This window comes from Papilio polytes, unplaced genomic scaffold, assembly GCF_000836215.1.
Source record: "Papilio polytes unplaced genomic scaffold, Ppol_1.0 DF821067.1, whole genome shotgun sequence".
In the NCBI taxonomy this organism is placed as follows: domain Eukaryota; kingdom Metazoa; phylum Arthropoda; class Insecta; order Lepidoptera; family Papilionidae; genus Papilio; species Papilio polytes.
Window position 1 is genome coordinate 1,422,713 of NW_013528137.1, and position 21,851 is coordinate 1,444,563.

At 32.0% G+C, this 21,851-nt stretch overlaps 5 protein-coding genes and 1 non-coding gene across 8 annotated transcripts in view; 2 read left to right on the top strand and 4 right to left on the bottom strand.

Annotated features, from left to right (window-relative positions):
- LOC106109763 (rab11 family-interacting protein 4A) overlaps positions 1–1,865 on the bottom strand; it is a 64,578-nt gene extending 62,713 nt beyond the window's left edge. For both annotated transcript variants that reach the window (XM_013291367.1, XM_013291366.1), the window contains exon 1: positions 1,563–1,865. The gene's annotated coding sequence lies outside the window, so the exon portion shown is untranslated. The remainder of the gene's footprint in view (positions 1–1,562) is intronic.
- Positions 1,866–5,300: 3,435 nt separating this feature from the next.
- Positions 5,301–8,573, top strand: LOC106109731 (mpv17-like protein). 2 transcript variants are annotated; one of them, XM_013291332.1, is made up of 5 exons: positions 5,301–5,378; positions 6,345–6,493; positions 7,046–7,131; positions 7,849–7,961; positions 8,108–8,573. In XM_013291332.1, the coding sequence occupies exons 2-5, from the start codon at positions 6,362–6,364 to the stop codon at positions 8,326–8,328; spliced, it is 552 nt and encodes a 183-aa protein (XP_013146786.1). In that variant the 5' UTR covers positions 5,301–5,378; positions 6,345–6,361; the 3' UTR covers positions 8,329–8,573. The 2 variants fall into 2 exon arrangements, with proteins under 2 accessions (XP_013146786.1, XP_013146788.1); XM_013291334.1 differs by lacking the exon at positions 5,301–5,378 and adding an exon at positions 5,922–5,976.
- On the bottom strand, positions 6,766–6,847 carry Trnal-aag. The gene has a single exon. It is a non-coding gene; the product is annotated as a tRNA-Leu (tRNA).
- Positions 8,574–10,119: 1,546 nt separating the features above from the next.
- On the top strand, positions 10,120–11,571 carry LOC106109746. Its single transcript, XM_013291348.1, has 4 exons — positions 10,120–10,367; positions 10,437–10,637; positions 10,872–11,052; positions 11,314–11,571. The coding sequence occupies exons 1-4, from the start codon at positions 10,152–10,154 to the stop codon at positions 11,463–11,465; spliced, it is 750 nt and encodes a 249-aa protein (XP_013146802.1). The 5' UTR covers positions 10,120–10,151; the 3' UTR covers positions 11,466–11,571.
- A 366-nt stretch (positions 11,572–11,937) lies between these two features.
- Positions 11,938–14,205, bottom strand: LOC106109745. Its single transcript, XM_013291347.1, has 6 exons — positions 14,132–14,205; positions 13,751–13,955; positions 13,516–13,594; positions 13,210–13,411; positions 12,649–12,798; positions 11,938–12,140 (listed from the first exon to the last, which is right to left on the bottom strand). The coding sequence occupies exons 1-6, from the start codon at positions 14,201–14,203 to the stop codon at positions 12,054–12,056; spliced, it is 795 nt and encodes a 264-aa protein (XP_013146801.1). The 5' UTR covers positions 14,204–14,205; the 3' UTR covers positions 11,938–12,053.
- Positions 14,206–17,136: 2,931 nt separating this feature from the next.
- Positions 17,137–20,126, bottom strand: LOC106109722 (protein FAM195A). Its single transcript, XM_013291323.1, has 5 exons — positions 20,000–20,126; positions 19,829–19,913; positions 19,545–19,654; positions 18,711–18,767; positions 17,137–17,646 (listed from the first exon to the last, which is right to left on the bottom strand). The coding sequence occupies exons 1-5, from the start codon at positions 20,049–20,051 to the stop codon at positions 17,504–17,506; spliced, it is 447 nt and encodes a 148-aa protein (XP_013146777.1). The 5' UTR covers positions 20,052–20,126; the 3' UTR covers positions 17,137–17,503.
- Between the last annotated feature and the right edge of the window lie 1,725 nt (positions 20,127–21,851).

Sequence of the window (21,851 nt, forward strand, 5' to 3'; positions counted from 1 at the left end):
ATGATAGTATGATGTCCGCGTGAATTAAAAAGTAATATAAAAATACAGCCTAAGTTACTCGCAGATAAATAACCTTTCTAACGGTGAAAGAATTTTTAAAATCGGCCCAGTAGATTTTGAGTTATTTCAATGCAAAATATTACAAAAATACGAGAAAAAAAATCTTTCCTCTCCATAATATGTAGATTAAATTTAAAAAATAAATTGCCATTACTCTTTTGTTTTAGAGAGAGTTTGCATTAACGACATCCGCCATTGTCACCCGAATATGAGATAGTTACGTGTGCTTTCATTTTAGTTTCCATTACCACGTGTATTGTTACACATAATCCCTACATACTCTTTGAAAAGCAGACAAAAAACATTGAAATAAATGTCAATCATCATAAGTGGTTCCAAACTTACATCTTTTGTGACCACTTAAAAGGGAAGCATGTTTCAAGTATTTGTAGAATATTGCAATGAGGTAATAACAAAGGAATGTTACATAACAATCAAACAAGAACATAACCCTTGTCATAGATTATGAAACCTTTAGTTACATTAAATAATTTATCTACCAGATTATAAAAGAAATCAAATTACTTTCATTGCATTTGAATGATATAACATTGCTGTTTACCAGTTAACATAAACAAAGGCTTAATGGGATGACATCACTGTACTGTCGCACTATTGGAATGACTCACGAATACTTTAACGACACGTTATGCACCGTCCCGTTTGACAGTGACAAGCGCCGGCGCATTCCTCTTAGATCCGTACGAAATGGTTACATTTGCAGTAAAAGAGTTAAATCTCTAACTGTTAAGAGATGAAACTCTCTTCGTTTCATGAGTCGAATAAAAAAAATGTGGCTGAATTAAAAGTGATACCTTTGCCTAGATGTCCAAAACCCTAAAACTAATCTTAATTTGTCAAAAGTTACGTTTAAGAACTATGAGTTTAAATTGATAAAGTACAGATACAAAAACATATTGTCGTCCTTCTCTATCTGTATTAAAAAAATGAGATAACTATAGTTTTTTGCATAGATGTTTAATACCATATAACTAAGTTTCCCGCCAAAACTTTTAAAAAGAAATCGATCGTTTTTCAATATGGATTTAGGTTAATCTAATTTATAGCTGGAAAATTTTTAAATCTCTAGACCCGCCAAACATTTATACTAACACGCAAAAGGACGTGTTTAAAAAATTAGCATTAATTTGAAAGACTTGTCCGCTGTCTTCTTTATATTCTACAAGTTCATTCTGCAATACGTTAAGTTACGTATAAACAATTAAATGTATATAAAAAACTTCCATTCAAATCCATCTTAAGATACAAGGAATTTATAAAAAATTCATGCCAAAGCAGATAATAAATTTCTGTAGTATGAATAATAAAACACTTGTAACACTATATGAGGCCTATGTTTATAGCAACATTAATTGATGAGTTTGTAGGTAAGTAATTTGTTAAATAATTAACAATTTGAGGATAAAAATAACTTAATGTAAATAATGCAACTTGACAATCTGTAAAGGAAAAATTGATATAAAATGCATAGTCTAGTCTACCTTGGCCACTAACTGCTTGCTACACGAATAAGAAGACAGCTACAAGCGTCGCAAAGATAAAGCCTCCAATTCAAGGACCGCACACACCACGAGAAAACTTGTTGTCACTGTTTCGAAACGCACCAAATCACTAATAGATTTTATTATATCACTCAATACTATTCACACACACAACAGAATGTGATTTTAGTTATTTTTAACTAATTAAATATTGTCTTAAAGCAAAACAGGTATTATTTACGACACAGAATTTTCCGCGCACATTTAACACACCTGTGCAGCACAACAATTTTGTGGAGACTGAAGGCGTTGCTAGACAGAGATAGAACTATGACGTGGGACAGAGAAACATCGTGACGTGTAGGACGACCGCTAAGCTTCAAGAACGCACAATGCTCTACTTTCCCATCATATTGTTTTGATTTTAAAAAAATGCATTTTTACGTCATTTCGTATTTAATTACAATAAAGATAATCACTGAATCACAAAAGAATAAAGCAAAATTATTTAAAATTCCGCTAACTCAGTTATTAATATTATTAACTTATTGTAGATAATAAATAAAATAAACAATTGACAGCAATTAACTCTCACATGCTCGTGTTTAACTATATTGTATAAAAATATTATATTAATAGCAACATAATTTTCAAAAACAGCGGGTTTTTTTCATTTTGTCCGTACGTTTGTGTGTAGTGTGCGCAGAACCGTACCTCCTGTTACCTGGCACGGGCGGCCACGGCGCAGCGCCCCGCGTCCCTCAGCTCGCCCCGCTGTCCATACGTTACAAAATTTCAATTCAAACTTTACGATTCTCTACAACAAATTAACATTTGTCGTAATTAACTGTTTAAAATTACCTATGTTTATTGTAACCTCGATTTAAGATGAAGCTTATAAACAAAGATTTACTACTTAGGTTATATTTGTTGTTATTTGTTCCGGTGTCGTTGGGTAACAAAATTGGGGTTCGCTTGGGGTGTTTGCTAGCAACAGGTTAACAGGTCCCCTTTTAAACTTTTTTATGTGTCATTTTCATAGTATTTAAAACTTAAAATTTAAACATTTTTAAACGTTACCTTGAGGATAGTTTTTCTACAAACATTTTATATTTTCCCAGAAACATATTAAATACCGTTTCTCGTGTAATTAATTATTTTGAAGTAGCTTCGTTAATTATTTTTCTGTATTAAATTAACCTGCGTTTAAGATTAATGCATTAGAAATATTAGTATTTTAATGTGTTCAAAGAGTCATCAAACGGGGAACCATAATATTGGAGTTTTCGGTCAATGTTATTCAAAGAACCCATAACAGGTAGAGACACAGGTGTCTTCGATACTAAACTTTCATTGTCGCATTTTGTATTAAAACTAGCAGTTAAATATACAAGTGTTGTAAAGGTTTTTTTTGTCACGGTTCAATGGTGAAAATAATGTAAATGTAAGATTAGCATACGTTCCGTTTTATGTCAATAATCAATTTTGCATGCATTTAAATTTTTAATCAATGTATTGAGGCGACTTAGGAAAGTGTATGTATTTGTATTCAATGTAGTAATATCAAATTGTTTGGTCGATTTTTACGAACCTCAAAGAGCGAGGGATATTTGAAACCTAAATTGCTACAATAACCTTTTTTATCTAATTTCTTAAATAATCCACTGGAAGACGACGAAGAAAATTCTGTTAACAGTGAGAGACAATGAATGAATTCTAAGACGTGCAAAAAGCAAACACAGAACACACTAATTCTCTCAAGCAAATGTATAAGAATCTTTAACTATACAGAAAAAACCTACATTTGAACCTTGGCAGCTCTCCCACGATATCGTAGCATTTATAAAAAAATTATCACGTTGTTGCAAAGGTTAAAGTTTGCTTTAAGTATATTTGTACAGGATGTCTTAAGTTTTAAACAGTGTTAACAACTTAGTCGAACAGTGGGTTTTTACCGAGGAAATAGTTGTACAAAATCATATTGATTTAAGAGATAAATGTAGTTACGAGTTTCTGTAGTAACCCACGCTTATAAACCTTGTTCTCTCATATAAAACAAGGTTACATTTTGAAGTTATCTTTACAATCAGTTTTCATATCTATTAAGAGCAGATTCGATGATATTATTCGTAAATTCTGGGTTCTGTATTCAGTAAAGGCCATTATTACAATAACGGAGATTTGTATTATTCTATTTTACATTGTATGTCATGACCATGGTCTGCGTATTTCAACGTTGACTCATAGTTTTGGAGATCTAGTCTCTGAGATACAAATTGTACATTTTAGTACAACTGACTGGGTAATTTTTCTCTATTCGTTTGTGGCTAGCCATGGGCGTCGCCAGACGATGTACAGGGTTAGCTCTAGGGGTGGGACGTAACTATTTCATGTATTTTGATTCTCTGGGTCGTCGGCAAACTTATTAGTCTAAGAGCGAAATATGACCATTACAAGTATTAAAAGAAATTGGAGGCCAAATTTACTTGTTACATATCTTATATTGCACTAAATAATACACTACTAAACTGAATACCATACTTTATAAATATGATTACTTTGAAAAATGTTCTTGCATCTTCTTGGGTGTTTAAGTAAATCAAAGCCGTACTTAAGGAGCTAAAGAGACACGTACGGTTCTGGAGCCAAACTTTGCCGACCACTGCCCTAGCTGCCTCCCCCTTGTACCCCCTGACGACGCCCATTTGACCTCTTGTAATCTTAACTTGACCCATTTCGTACAACTTTCCTTCACATTTTTATATTGCTCTCGATTTGTTTAGGGTTTAGGAGTAGCCATTCGGGGCTATTGTTTTTTTAACTAATTACGTTAAGTGCTATAAAAGTAGATAGCACTTTATTCGTCATTTAGAACTTCGCAGACCACACTGATGTAAGTTACTTGTAACGAAAACGATAGGTTACGTAAAGAGAAAGCTGCTTTGTAGAGGTGGTAGAGTTCGGTTTGGTTAGACATGCCCTAGGTAGAAAGCTGTAGTGTTACTAGATTATCTATGTATTACAGGAGAAAAACGTGAATATTACCACTGCAGGATAATTAACTAAAATATGCAAAATTACTCAATCGATGCTCTAATGACAAATTTAAATTTTTCCCATATTATTTTTCCTTCCCATTGTGTATTTATATTCGAAATGTATTTCAAGTGCTATACGATATTACATAATTTTGTTCTCATAAGAAAATTGACGATAATATCATTAAACATCAAAGTTACAGATAGGGTTGCCACTTTTGCCATTAAACACTGGTTTACGAAATATTAGTTTGCTAATTTTTAAAATTCAAACCTGTCAAAACACACTATTTCAGCTATAATCATTGTCCTGAACAATGCTTGTCTATATACACATACGAACTTTCGCCAGCGACTCAGTCCGCGTGGATTTAAAAACAAAAGTAAGTATCCTATGTCTTCTTCCAGACGATAGTCTGATAGAGGATACTCTAGGTCTATGCCAAATTTCATCTGGATCCGTTTAGCCGTTTAGGCTACAAGTTCTTACATCCATCCATCCATCTAAACTTTCGCGTTTATAATATTAAATAAGATTTAACATATAAAAAAGTTATTTGTAAATATTAGATTTATAGTAAATTGTGAGTGGCAACCCTATAACAGGTGCATAGAGATAACGAATATTGAATACGTTACGCGTTGCTTCCTAACAGCGTTATCAGAAGCACCGACTGTTGATATGAATCGTGCTTCTTATCAATAACTTATTGTTATACAGTTTACCTCGAACCGTTTACTTTATGTGTCGTTTTGTGTTGGATAATACTTAAAATATGTAAGTGCTTAATTATTAACATGGTTACATATTCTATAAGAAGTTTGAATTTAACAAATTAAGTGAAAATAGTCTATTTTAGCAAAATCAGGTAGCTGTTTATTCGTTTGTCATCTACACAAATATTATAAAGAGGAAAGATTTGTATTTTTGACCGACTTCCCAAAAGAAGGAGGTACTCAATTTTTTGTTTGATTTTTGGAGTCAAAGACTACGACGTAGTTAAATAGTTTAGCTCAAAATCGCGCCACGAAACTTTGGGTCTTTTTTGCTTTCTTTGCTCACGTAGCCTAATTGTGTATATTGAAATAAGTCAAAAAATACTGGGCCGATTTCAAAAAATCTTTCACCCTTAAAAAGCTACGTTATCAGCGAGTAACATAGGTTATGTTTTTAATTCCACGCGGACGAAGTCGCGAGCAACAGCTACTCATTTTTTTTACAACCTGTGGTTTTTCACCGACCGGATATATTATGTATAGTATGCGTATGACACTCGACCTTATAAATTATTCTATTGAAGTCAATTGAAAGATACGCGGTCACAGTTGTACGGTACGGTGCGGACCTCCTACACGTGTTTGTTTTCAACAAAATAGTTAAGTTTAACAGTATAATCTTTTGTAATGTTTTTTTAATGAATTGTTAAATAGTTTAAGACCAATGGATGTAACATCGGTGATTATGTATTGGTTTAAATTCTCTCTATGCAATCTTAAACAAGCTTATTTTGATTTAGTGTTTTGCCGTTTTAAAAAGTATAAAAGTGTGAGAGAATATGCGATTTGTTTTAGTCTAATCATAAGTCTAGCATGCCGGGGTGCTATTAGTTTGTTTATTTCTTATGTCTAACTTCTAGAAGTTTCTTGAATATCCATTACAGGATATAAGGTTTTTAATGTTCTCCCTTCTGACAAGAATCAAACATTGGGATCGCTAGTTGACAATGCTTCGTATTTTTATCAGAGACAATCCATTGGCCCATGATGTCGCGACTGGCGGGCTGGTGGCGCCACTCGCTAAGCCGGCGGCCAGTCATCACCAATACCATCACTTACGCTACCTTCTACACGGCTGCGGAGCTCTCGCAGCAAACCTTCAATAAGATATACTCGGTATGGGTTTGAAAATAATTCATAGCTACAATATATTTCAAATCAAATCCTTATTCTTTACACATATACACTTATAGTGAGGTTCAATAATTTAAATCTAGCCAAATCAAATAATGTTTTGTTAAAATTTGTATTTTTCCAGCTATTTTAGACTGATCGAGGTCATGACTTGCATCATTTTTGCTATTGACAATTTTACATCATTGCATAACTTTGACCAATAAAAATAACACAAACAAAAAAATATGCATGAAAAATGAAAAAAAAGTTATTGGCAGCGGTGGGATTCGAACCCACGCCTCCGAAGAGACTGGTGCCTTAAACCAGCGCCTTAGACCGCTCGGCCACGCTACCCATGACTAACGCTGCTGAAATTTCGGGAAAACGTCCCGGAGTTTTCTTACTTTATCTTTTTTGTTTACAAAGTTAATAATTGGTATCGTTAAGTACCTATAAAGTTTGGCGTTCCCTAAAAAAATTTGTTAGGAAACTACCTTTTTTAGTGATCTTTATCTTATAAATAATTTCAAATAATATCATTTATTTTTTTAGCCAGAAAAGCCACCGCTGGATTTTTCGGCTGCGGCCCGGATTGTTACAGTCGGCAGTTGTTTATACGCACCCACGCTTTACTTTTGGTATGTAAACCAAGAATTAGACAATTTTACGTAAATTAGGTTACCCTGATTCAGTAACTTTTCAGTCAAGATTGGAGACAAAACATTAAATTTGCTTATAAGGGAAAACTATAATTTCATTAGCTACATGTAGTATTTTATCGAGTGAAACTTGCTCCCATTTTAGTTTGATTTACGTGCAACAATTGTGTTAATGCTAAACAATAACGATTTACATAAAAGTGGGCACATGTTGCGCTCCGTCGGCCGTCCGTCGTCACAATTCATTCGGTCGTGTACATCCTGGTATCATGAATACGACACGTTACTACAGAGAATATAATACAGTGCCATCCAAACTTTATACTGGCTCGCAATTCTGCACGATATACCTACGTATCCACGAGTCACCATAAAGTTTGATTACTAAAATACTTATGTCTACAACTCATTCTCGTATCAATTAACAATAGGCGCTACTTATATTTCCTTTCTCCTAAAATAATGTATAAGTACTCACTAGGATAAGACATCAGTCACTAAGCAAAAACAGTATCGATATTAAGATAGGCCGTGGTGGAGCGATCGCCCAGGCACGGGATATCAAGGCGCCCCAAGCGCATAAAAGGGTGCCATTTTCGTGTGGCTTTGTATTGCAGTTATAGGGCGCCGTAGAAATATTGCCCAAGCCTGGCTGTGTGCAAATATGTCCCAGGAACACTTTAAATTTTTTTGCAGGTATAAATTCCTGGATAAAAAATTCGTAGGTACAGCAGTAAAGATGGTGGCCACTAAAGTGATGACTGACCAGTTTGTTATGACACCAGTACTTCTCGCCGCATTTTATATCTGTAAGGTTTTTTATATTTTACTTACTCTTTCGTTATATTCCGAATTCCTCCTTTAAAAAAAACTTAATTGCATAATCCTTCTTTACTCATTTTACTATAACTTTTGGACCTTTGTAGTTTTAACAAATTCTGCCATTCCTTTCCAGTGATGGGTATAGCGGAACGTAAAGAGGATATCTTTGAAGAGATAAGAGTCAAGTATTGGAAGACGTTTATCGCCAACCAAGCCTTCTGGATCCCCGGGCAGACAATCAACTTCTTCTTTGTACCTTCACATTTGCGTGTCGTGTATGTAGCCTCGGCTTCTTTCATTTGGATCAATGTTTTATGCTTCATTAAACGACAGAAGACCGAAAAGACTGCGTGAGGAGAAACCAGCTAGTGCTACCAAACTTATGTTTGATTAGTTATAACTGTTTAAGCAAACGTTATTTGTATATCATACGATGGATCACAATCTGACATCACGGCAGATTACACAAATCAAATAGACTGCGATTGAATTTTGGAGTTATGGAATATGTGTTATATGTAGACATTTGTTTGTTATAAAATCGTATCAACGGTTGTAAGAATTAAATTATTATTTAAGAAATATAGTGATGAAAATAACTTTAAGTCTGTTTCTACATCTTGTCATATTATTATAAACAATTCGGAAACCACGTAATTAAACTAAGGTTAATGTAGTTACTTTAGGAATTCTACTGCATTCTCATCTAAATATTATACCTGGTAATTAACCTACCCAAAGGAAGTCACGGGAAGTAACTAGTAATATGTATTAGTATTACAAGTGGAAATTACCTTAAGAGGTATCAAATTAGCGCATTTGTCTAGCTTACTCGTTACGCGACTAAATATATCCTGTGTGTAATTATACAAGGCCTTTTGAACATCTGGTTAATTAGATTAAAACATAAGAAAAGATTATAAAAATAAGGTTTCGCGGGTATAACTTGGAGACTTTGGCGTTGTTCCTTCAGTTTGTTCTTAGGTTGTCTGTGAGACAGACAAAATGTTTCCTAATGATAGCAAAGTCGGTGCATGTCTTTACCACTGTTATACTAAAGAAGATTTATCAGATAATGTGACTGATTTTCTTTCTAATGTAACGTTGGCTAAATCACGCATTGTAGACAATACGTCAGATTTAGCCCATATCGTTGTTCTGGTTGCGGTTTTGGTGTACACAGTAATAAATGTCGAGGTAAGAATGGTGTTATAGTCATGTAAGTATTGCGGTTTCCTATTTTCCTAGTTTTACATATACGATTACAATTGTAATGAGAGTATTGTAATGCAAAATATGTTATAGCAAGCGCTATCACTATTAAAACTTCGAAAAATTTTCGAAACTCCATAAAATTTTTCCTTTGATTTTTTCGATTATTTTCATTAAATATGAATGTAAATTTTAAATTTGTGTTTCAGGAATTACAAATTCAAACGACATTACAGAAATTCTCAAAACATAAAGTACTACCAAGAGCCTTAGCTTTAATTCTTTTATTTCTAACTTTGCCGATCTTAATTTCTTTTACTTTAATATCGTTACTTTACAAAGTGACATGTTACTTTATTATAAAAGCAAAAGACGTAAACTTTGCAGCATTTCTCGATGGTTTTGATGTTTTTTGGAGTTTAGAAGACGATGTCTCTAGATGCGTTATTAACGTCTTAGGTATAATTGAAACGAACAATTCAGATAGTTTAATCGCAAAAATAAAACAGAAACTTAGAATCGCTATTACCAATAAAAGTTGTAAGAAGCTATTTTATAGACGAAATGAGAAATACGGCTGGTATTATTGGAGAGAGTATTCCGAAATAGATTTAAATGAATACGTAAAAGTTATTAACATTGGAAATAAGAAAGGTACAATTTCCAAGGAGGATATAGAAGATGCGATGACAGAAGTATCTTATCTTCCTTTACCTTTTAACGATACTGGTTTGTTTCAAATTCTCGTAACTGAACAGAGAATAGAAGAACAAGGAGAGACTAGTTACTACAGCATAATATTTAGAATTCATCACGCTGTAGGTGATGGAGTAGCGCTGATTGAGTTTCTTTGCAAAACACTAGCAGACGATGTTAAAAATGATGAAAAATTCTTAATGCCCAATAACTACATTCCTACTGATACATCAACTACTTTATTGGACAAAATAAAACAGCTGTTTGCAATGCCAATATGTTTCGTTGATGGAATCTTAAGAAAACCCGACAAACATTCTCTTCATGGTCCTTCTTTGCTGGGAACAAAGATATTCAAATGGTCAGATCCGGATGAAGATTTATTTCATATGATCAAAGAAATAAAACAATGTAAAAAGGATTTAAATTTCTCTGATATTTTGGCGACATCACTGTCGAGTGGCCTGAGAAACTTTTTCGCAAAGGTACAGCACGTTTCCATAGACACAAATTTTAAACCATCAATAATAAATTTGATCGCTTTTTCGTTATAGACTATGGATCATATGCCTGAGGATGTAGCAGTCATATTGCCAATCAGATTGCCGGAAGCACCAAAACATTTTTCCCAAAATGAATTGCAGTTCAAAAATAATTTTACAGTAACAATCCTCGATCTACCAACCAAAGAGGAGAGGCAAATTAAAGAAATTAGAAGACGATGCAATAAAGTTCGTAAAAGTGTTGATCCCACCGTAAGTACTACAACATTACGATGTCTTTTGTTAAAAATGATGATAGAATTCATATTATGGGAAGGATTTAAAGGCAGGAAAGATAACGAGGTAATGTAAGTAGGTACTATGATGATGTTTGTGGAAAAATCAATTTAGCTTCAATACAAGACAATTCTGAGAGAGAACTGTTTGATTAAGCTTTACTTGATAAAGACCAAGTTTCAAGCATCTAACAAAACTTTTGCTTTTCAGGTAAACCATTATTTTCTAAAAGTTTGTTACCTCCTACCGAAGCAGATACTACGACCGATTTTTAAGAGTAGCCAAGCCACGTTGGTATTCAGTAACATGCCCGGACCAGACTCTATAAGTATTTGCGGTGGAAACTCCATAAAGAGTTTAGTATTTTTCATACCTAATAAAGGAAGTACAGGTGAGTAAGAGTGTCTCTTTTGTTACTACGTTAGACAAATATGAAAGCATATAAATTCTTAAAAAATCGCATGATTATCGACTTCTTTTTTAACGATAAAATCCAAAGAGAACATGATTTACAGTTAGTCGAATTAAAAATGTGATTTATTCGTAAGAGCAATCGCTTTCGTATCAGCGTAAATTATTTATTTAATTGAAAATCTGCTAATTTTTTGAGTAGCCGTAATTATTATTAGAACGTATAATTTTGTGTTACCAGGTCTTGGCATATCAGCGCTTTGCTACGGAGGAGTTTTGCGATTCTCTGCGATGGCTGATGCGAGTATAGTGCGGACTTCGGACCAACTGTCCTTGATACTTGACGGCATGGTGGATGAGATTAAACAAATGCATGCGATATACGTGAAATAGATACATGAAATAAACGTCTCAATTCACAGGCTTTGGCTTCTCAGTAAAAGGTGGGATTTGATTTGAATGTGTTTGGTTTTTGCGTAATTGTAAGCTATTTAATAAACTGTTTTGGTCACTTTTTATATATTTTATTTTCAAACGCACCTTCTTAAGATGGCCTCCCTTCTTGGGTGTTGCCAGCTAATAATCGAGGCTAGGTCTAGAGAAATATTCGATTCTTTATGGAGGTAGTTGCCTTCTCATACCTCCACTGACGACGCCCATGCCATTTTTATCTCTCTATTTAGTAACAAATTAACAAATATAGAAAGACGCAACAGCAGTTTGGTAATATTAAATAATCACTATTATTATTTTGTTTAAGGTATGGAGTTTGTCAAATTCAAGACAATTTAATATAAATATTGAATCGAATAATAGCGCACCTTGTGATCTATCTGTAATTTTTTTTAAATAAAATAATATTCAATGAAATTAAACATTTATTTAAATAAACTTAATAAAACAAATGAAACGTATTAATATTCCTCTTATAAAATCTTAACGTGAATACCAACTAAATACTCTAAAAACTATGTATAAAATCTAATAAGTATCGTTATATGTTGACACGCCTTCCAATTCTGTTTTCAAACGAAGATTCTCTAAAAACAGAGAATTACAGCGACTAATCTGAAAACAAGCAATATTGTAAATAATTTCCTAGCCATCCCCTCTTAGTCAATCCCACTCGTCTTTTTTTATAGCCTCTGATTAGGCCCAACGAAGTCGCATAATTCATGAGACAATTGTGCCTATTTTCAATTATCAAGACACTATTCCCCTACTCACGTCACACATTACACACTACACATATAATTTTAATTTTTGTTCTTTAATTTCAAAAAAATGTTTTGATTCATTTAATTAATGTTTTTTTTTATTTTTATTTTATATGTATCATTATTAGTCTGTGGGGCAGGAGCTTGGTGATCTATCACACAATGCGCGATCCTAGTTTGGACACCAGTCCCCTGCCCAAGGGGAAATTAATAAAGTTACTATTTTTTTTATTTAATTAGCCAAGCATAGATAATAGATAGCATAAATTAGGTCTTACGCCAGCAATCATTTGACTTCTGCCTTCTATCTTCTATACTAAAAATTTATTCTTACTAATTGAATAGAAATTGCAAAGTACCTCTGAAACAAGTAAAGATGTGTCGACATCTTCAGACTCCGTCGAGTCTTGCGTTTGACTGTTCAGCTCAAACTCCGCGCGTTCCGCTTCAAATGTTATTTCCTGCAGTAAACGCTTCAGAGCTTCTAATCTTTCTTCATACCACTTTTTCTGGTTCGCATTAAAAAGTATACGATATTGAACGTGTATGGAGGAAAATTTGGTCATCACTATCATTGGTAATACTTAAAGTAACTTTGACTATGAAAAAAAACTACAAGATATTCTAAACATTACAAACAAACTTCTATACTAATATTATAAAGAGGAAAGATTTATATTTTTGTATTTATAGAAATAACACAAAAAGTACTAGGCTGATTTCAAAAATTCTTGCACCATTAAAAAATATTAGTGAGTGAGCCAGGCTGTATTATATATTATTTTATTTAAGTTCCACGTGGACGAAGTCGGAAGCTACTGCTAGTTCCTCATAAAAATCATAATTTTTTTGCATTATATAACAGCAATACACTAACATTAAGGATTATGTGGTCCTTCTTAGAGTAAATTCCTCCTTACTTGCATCATCTTCTTCCCTCGTAAAATGAGATATTTGTCTCCAACGGAGAGCAAAGCTTGGTGTGCGTGTACTAGCTGCGCGCGCATTCTGTCCGTGCGGCTTTGTAACCGCGCCACCGCCCTCTCGCGGTCGTTGAGTGCACCACAGCGCTCGTCGTACGCTCGCAGTAACGCCTCGTAGCGTTTCGATAACTCTTCATATCTTAATGAAATAACACGTAAATTTCCACCAAGCATATAGAAAAGTAGCTTAGTGGAAATATGGTCTAAGAGAAATTTCCTATTGACATAAGTATGTTAACTTACTGATATTGAAGGCACACAATGCTCATAGTAGACCACGATTCTGCCAAATCAACTGGGTTTCTTGACGATGTGGTTTTGTCTCATGAAAGTAACCGAAAACAGTCAACTGACAATTTATCTTTTAACTTTTAAAAGCGAATTCAGTTTATTATAAAAAAGAGAAGAAATAAGATTATATCATTCTAAAGAATATGATCTTATTTTTACCTTTTTTCGAATTTCGTAAAACACTCACCGGTATTAGAAACCTTCGTTTCCTTGCCCTCTGACGGTTCACTCTCCCACCAATCGTTATTGTGTGTGTGCGAGTGAGACGACTTGCATTTCATCAACTTCTTCTCATATTTGCCGGTCTTTTGAAGACATCGCTCAAGCCCGTTTAGAATGTTGAGTGCGTTTTGTAAACCGTTCAAGAAGTTTTTACGTCGGAAAAATTGAGCCTGACAAGACGGATGAAGATAAAAAAAGAGAACTGGCACTAAGGGATTTTTAAGTAAACATTTAACGTCTAACGACAGTTACGCTTTCTTTTAATATCCGAGTAATTTTAATGATTGTTAGATTTAATTTATTTTTATAATACAAACAGTTTGGAATAATACAATAAGTTACTTACGGAATTTTCATTTATTTTGGAATGTTTTACAATTTCTGGAATGCAGTCGTTTGTAACAACATATCTATCCATTTTAATTTTAATTTATTGATAAAAAATATAAATTCTATTTTGTCAATGTCAATATCAATTTTTATTATTATTTTTTTTAATTACTTAATGGCGACTAATATAAACCCTTTACCAGTGTTAAATTAAGTATTAATAGAAAAAAGGTTTAAATAAACATTAAAGGCATTGTTTTATTAAATAACCCAACGAGTGTCTGATAATACTTGGATAAACCGAGTTCAAGAACGATAATTAAGGGCCAGTCCTTCCAAATTGTAAATTGTCTAATAACAATCCAACTTGTAAAACATATGACGGAAATATCGAATTTCGTCCTCTTATCTAAGTTACTTAATTTTTAAGCTATCTGAGCCTCTATCAGTCATTGGTGGGATAGGCCCTTAAACTAGAGATTCGTTAAAACTAGGGAGTAATAAAAACAACAAAAAACATTGTCAGATGGTTTATTCAACTACAACAAAAAGCATATCATTTAACAACTAAATCAGTCTAAAAATATTCTACCTCCTCCTAATCCACTACATAATTTTTCCATCTAAAAGGATTTAAAAACCTATTCCCTTACATAAAATACAGCGTGTACACTCGCACTGCAAGCGATATGCAACCTTAAATACAAAGAGTTTAAAGAAATATATAGAGTAGGCATGATTTACAACACATAAAAACATTTTTTAGTCTCACTAGATTTTAAATTTATTGCCAATAGGTGACATTAAATAAGATTAAAATGTTTGCATTTTATTTTTAGATTCTATTTATAATTTAAAATATTTTATCACATGTCAATACAAGGAGTCAAGGTGGCACTAAACTTGACAACTAATATAGTACATGTCAGAGAAAGTACTGGTGAAAAAATGTTCACTATGCCTAGTCTATGCATTTCTAATGTCTTTGCTTAATTATCTTTTATACTCTCAAATTTTAAAGCTGATTTTGTGATTTCGATTTACATACTGGAAATGACTATACCAAGGCATATGAGTTTATATCATAATATGATATATGTAACCGTTAAATACTACTGCAGTTAACATTTGTACTAACACGTGTCTTTTTTCAAAGAGAATGAAAGAGCCATACGCCTTAATACAAGTATTACGGCCACTGATCTGTATAGATGGACAGGTTATTTGAAATGATTTGTCTCATTTAAATGCACCCCTTGACTGACAGTTACTTATATATCTATTAGTTCCAATCCTCACCACGCAACCGTCAGCGCCAAAATGGCGGATACCAAATAGGCACCAAATACTGCTTGTATTCATCCATTTATAGAGATCAGTGGTTCACAGTACCAAAACCAATATTCCAAAGATTTATTTACAATTATGGAAGACATTGTTTACAATTCAGGCATTGAAGCTTTGTAAAAAATGTTTACAATCAAATTTCATTACAACATCCAATTATAATGTAAAAAGCTAACATTTAACATTCATTGTAAATATAACAATTGTAAAAATTTGTTATAACAATATGCAAAAGATTTGATCAACATGCTTTGTTAGGAACGAAAATTTTTATCCCTGTTAACAAATACATAAGTAATTTTAAAGTAAATAAGGCAGACTTATATTTAATATTGCTTTGTTTTAAATTTGCATTTTATATAACAAGTGCATTATATTTTATTTGACATTCACAAGTAAAGAAATTTCTTATAATACTACATTCCAAAGTAATGTTTAAGGGCCTGTCCCACCACTGGCTGATAGAGTCTAAAAACACGTCACTGTCAGATAAGAGAACAAAATCCGATATTTTCATCACATATTTTACATGTTGGATCTTTATCAGATAATTTACAATTTGGTGGGACATGTCCTAAATCTTGTAAACATAGAAAAATCGTTGTTCATATTTTAATTTTTTGGTTTAGTCTTTGATTTTTAAAAGCATTAAAATATTATTCCATTTTTATAGAATTCAGAAAAGGTAATATTTGTACATTTTCATTATAATTACTGTATCATTATTGCATGGAAATACATTTATGTAATGTAATATTGCACTAAAATATATCATCTAAAATGTAGCGGCTATTTATATTTTTTTCATAACAGAATAATAACAATAAAACAGATAAAAACAATAAATTTTTGATCACAACAAAGCATAAAACATATAAAATTAACTATTGCATTAAAACATGATAACAATAAACAAGGGCCGACATACACGGAGCAGTTCGTGTACATGACCTTTATGGTATAAAATTTGACAGGCGAAATTATTTAAAAAAATCATACCAATTCTTTGGTTAAAAAACATATTTAATTGCATTCAATTAATAAATTATTTTTGTGATAAAATTCTAATATATAAAGGGCCTTTTTCACTAGAAAGACCTTTAAAGAAAGCGCCGTTTCCACTAGAAAGACATTTAAACTCAATCTTAGAGAATATTGGTTCACAGCTGCGGCAATCATTGAGCTTGGGATATTCTTATTTTAAGTTGTAAACTACTGAGATCCACAATCAACTGTAGGTTACTAAATTTAAAATGAAAAAGCTAATAAAATGGCAACTCTAGTTCTATTAAATCTATTAAAATTAATTTATTTTCTATTCAACTAAAAATGGTTCAACTTTTACTTACCAATTGTATAGAACATTAATTCACGATTTTCTAAATGAGTTTTTTTTCAAGCAGAACAAAGCTTTGTTTCCAATAATTTATAAATAACAGAGTTTTTTTGTCATATTGAAAATGTCTAGAAAAGTTGATAATTTTACATACAAAGTATTTTGGAAACCGGCCACTAAATTTTCTATATACTAATATAAAGAGGAAAGATTTGTAATAACTGCATTTATTTCAAAAATTCATTTGCCATTAGAAAGCTATGTTATTATTAAGTAATAGACTATCTGCCTTACAAATAAATGCAGTATAAATTTAAATTTAGGAATAAATTGAGTATAAGCAAAATTTGTACTAAGTTTATTCCTAAGTATAACTTTATACCGCGTTTATTTGTAACATTGTATGTTTTATATCATCGGGAAGAGTATGGATATGACAGAAAAGATATACATATTCTTTGCCTTATAAAGTTTAACATGAATGCCATATTGTTTACTTGCTTATTTTCACTATATCTTAAAACTCAACTAATACTAAAATGTCTTTTAAATATAGTTTTTGTAAATATCAAATGCATTAATATTGTTATGGCAAAATTGTTATCATAAAATATATTTATTTATATAAAATTTAGTAAACTGCAATTGATTGTGACTTACTATGGTATAATTTCATGTTCCCGTTATTTGTATGATGGTCTGATCTCAGAGCGAGCTGGTGATGTTCTGGAAGAGTCTCTTGCCCCACCATGTCTCAAGATCGAAGGGTTTAAAATCATTGAGGACTGCACTCGGTGCTTCGTCTTGGTAGTAAAGGTTCTCTGGAGCTGGTGATGAACTACCTGATCCTGTAATAAGAAATGTAACATTATAAAGAGGACAGATTTGTATTTTTGTATTTATTTAAATAACTCAAAAACGACTGGGTCGATTTAAATATCTTTCACCATTATAAAGACACTTTGTATATAATATAGGGTCTTATAAAATTTTTAATATCACGCGGACAAAATTGCGAGCAATACCTAGTAAGAAATATGAGGAACTAGATTTCGCCCGCGACTCCATCCTCGTGTAATTAAAAAAAAAACATAATTGAGGAGCCTTTGTGTTCTTCCGACTATCTTCTACATCTATACCAAATTTCATAGAAATCGGTACAGCCTTTTAAGTTACAAACTCTAACAAACATCCATCTAAATTTTCGCATTTATAATATTAGTATGAAGTATGATATTTTATGATGATGAAAAAACTTGAAATATCACATTTATTATTAATTCTAAGATAAATCTACAAATTATCAGAAAAAACTCTCAAGTATTGACTATGATAAATTTCAATCACAACACTGATAAATGATTTCCAATTTTAAACAAACTCTGAAATGTTTAAAAGAAATACTATCATAGTAGCTATTACCGCGACTTTGCGTGGAATTTTAAAAAAGAAACTTAGTAGTCTGTGTTTTTACAGACTATCTATACTATATGTTCTACCTCCGTGTCAAGTTTTAGCAAGATCTGTTAAGCAATTCTAGAGATAGCAGCATCATCCATTTAAACTTTTGCATATAAAATGTTATATTAGTATATACTAATATAATAAAGAGAATAGATTTGCATTTCTGTATTGAAATAACTCAACAACTAATGGACCAATTTCTAAAATTCTGTCACCATTAAAAAGCTATTTTATCAGTGTGTAACATAGGCTATGTTTTCTTTTAAATTATATGGGGACAAAGTCGAGAGAAACAGCTAGTGTGATATAAAGAAATTTAACTTATTCACACTAAACGGCACTATGGTAAAATTCCTACGTCATTTGGAATTCAAATAAAAAAAAATTAAATGTAAAAACCAGTTTCACAACTAATTAACATTTTAAGTAATTATGTTTTATTATTTACCTATTGTACTTGTAGGTGTTGATGGTTCACTATCTCCATTCGCTGTTTGTGTCCAGGCTGGAAAATAAAAAAAATATATTTTAGAAAAACATTTGGCATAGTCACAAGTGCCCTAAAAAGTATTTATAAACTGACAAGTGACCACATGCTGCGGGTTCAAGTAAAATCAAATTATAATAACTTATTAATAAATAATCTTAATTAGAATCCTTTTTATATTAATATATCATAGGTTTAACACTTTATGCGCCAGACCCTAAGTGAGTGTTTTAAAAAAAACACAATATTTTTTTTGTTGAAATGTGTTTAAAACTACATATATCATATATTATTTTTCACCCATGTTTTTCCCCTTTTTTTCCTTAGATTTTTATCTGTGTGACATTTAGATACTCATGGCTTGGGAAATAGTTCATATGAAGTTCATACCTCCCACATACACAGTACTCTAGACACTGTATGACAAAATGATACACATGGTGCCTAAGGTGTTAACCCTTGGAAATGAACAGAAATGATGCATACAGAGGGAGGACATAGTTTTTGATATAATTACATTGATAAGTAACAAGCCAGCTTGTTACATAAACCTTAACAGAAAGTTTTTTGTTAATCAAAGCTAATGATACTACTATTTACCATACAATGTGTATACATTCATATAGCATAAAAAAATTAAAATAAAAGGCTACATCTTATTTAAATTTTGTCTCATGGTTACCTCATTAAGGAACAAAAAGTTGCATTCACTTAATTATAATTCTATGTGAATTAATTCCTTCCCAGAAACATTCTAAAGACAAACTATATATAAAAAACTAAAATATTACTTACTTTCACTGATATATCGAATCATTTCTTCATGCTGCGGAGTTATAACATGCTGCTGTATTCTCTGATGAACTGTCTTTTTACCATTGGAATGGAATACTGGTTTGGGCATACTGTAACATATTATGAACTACATTAATTACATTCACACGTCTTGGAATACTTAATAGAATATTATATACAAGTGTTTTACCGCGAGGATCTTATAAGATCACAATGAGGTTATGTAAAGGCTGTGATGAAATCTTGTACCAGAATATATTGCATCATACACAACTTATACGTACTTGATAATATCTCCATTGTCAGAATCTGAAGATCTTCTGTTGTGGTCTTTGCGGCTGTCTAGTCTTTCTAAATTTTGTGATAGACCTGTGAACCAAAATTTAGTAAATTAGCTAATTGGTTATGTTTGACTGACACAATATTTTTTTTGAAAATCCTATCTTTCGGAATACCTCTTCGAGTTTTTGCTACAATCTTGCTAGGTCCTTTTGAGACAGTATACATTTTAGAATTTTACACAAAAAAATAAAGTATTGCACTTAGACCGTACTTGTATCTAAATGTCAGTGTTGCCAATTGCAGTTGACGTGACTTTTATCAAAAAAATGACACTGACATAAGCTGAAGTTGCCATAGAAAAAGTCAAGGCAATTTATTAAAATCAAAATAGAAATGTTGTTTCATCGATTTGAAATTGAATTTTGTTGAAGGTTTAAAAAAAAAACCTGTATAAAGCTTGCTGTTTATTCCTGTGATCAATTATTTGAAAATGCAGCGTAACACCTTGAAACAGTAACCGTTGCATTTTATTTTTATTAAAGCATGTCGTCGATTCGATTAGCGGAGATTAACAAGTATGACCAGTATTGACACACTCGTTCCATATTAAATTATTTTTTATTTAAATCAACACATTTTGTTTACTGTACCTAAGAATAATACAATAAAGTGATGTTTTATTATTTGTCCTTGATATTTTAAAATGACAACTCCACTAATCGATATTTACCGATTATATCGATTGAATGATTTATAGGAACAAAAAAATAATAAATTTTAAAATAAGTCTACTTCAGTGCTGTGTAAGTATTTATTAAGTTAACAAAAACAATAAATTATAGGAGCATGGAGTTTGCACCCTGCAAATACCATCATATCTACATTATTACGCTATAGTTGGTATTAGAAATTATCTGGGACATACCCTTCTGTTTTAGTTTCTAATTTATTATATGTAGTACTGTTATATTCTTGCAAAGAACCTATAAAATTATGTATTTATTCTTACATATCATTTGATGCATGTTCCTGCATACAGGTGATAAGCAATACTTTCATTATTGCTTTTTGCCGCACATGTGATAAGAAAACATAGAATACGTTTCAAAACGACGACTAAAACAAAAGAATTAAAAAATCATACCTAATAAACGAGTGTTTTTGTATGAAACAGTTAAATATAATTACAACAATGATTGGAATTTTAATGTTGATGATAAGTGTTATTGATGTTTTGGTGTTATTTCCTGCGGTCAAACAAATGCTTAAATTCAATTTCCACTTTGCGTATTACATTTTCACTGGCGCTGCGAATGTTTAATATTCTTTCTTTTCAACGTTATTATTATTTATTGAATAGAAAACATTAGCAGTATATCTACATTCATTTTATCTTTGTATCAATTATTACGTAATAAAGTTTAAATAGCCGAGTATAGAAATTGCTTACATTTACAATTTAATATTCATTGCAATAAAGCGATGTCACTTGACACCATTTGGACTTTGAACAGGTCATTCTCGTATGGTCAGTCTAGGTCTTTTGCAGTATTTTATTAATAAAAATATTACATTCTTTTAATAGTGAAATAAACTCACAAAAATCGGCTGCAACGTGTTATGTAATCATCTCTTGATCTGCTCAATTTTACAAAGAGGACATTTAATTTTATTGTATAATGTTTAACTATAAAGGTAAAATTATTTTCTATAGAAGGTGCGTAGGCGCAGTTGTTTGGCGGGAACAATGATGTTCGGTGCGGCTCCCACGACGAATGCATCTAACGGTATTACGGTACCTCTACCATGGGGCCCGATCTGGCACAAATACTACGGTAACAATGGTCAATTTATTATCTACATTTATTATTTATTTTATGTCATTCCACTATGTGGTGGCTCTTGATCCGACTAACACATAACCTAAAATATTTTTTTATTGAACGGCAGTAAATACAATGATCACTGAATCTTATATCAAATGGTACTTAATTTCCTGATTGCTCGCTTTTCATCATAACATAA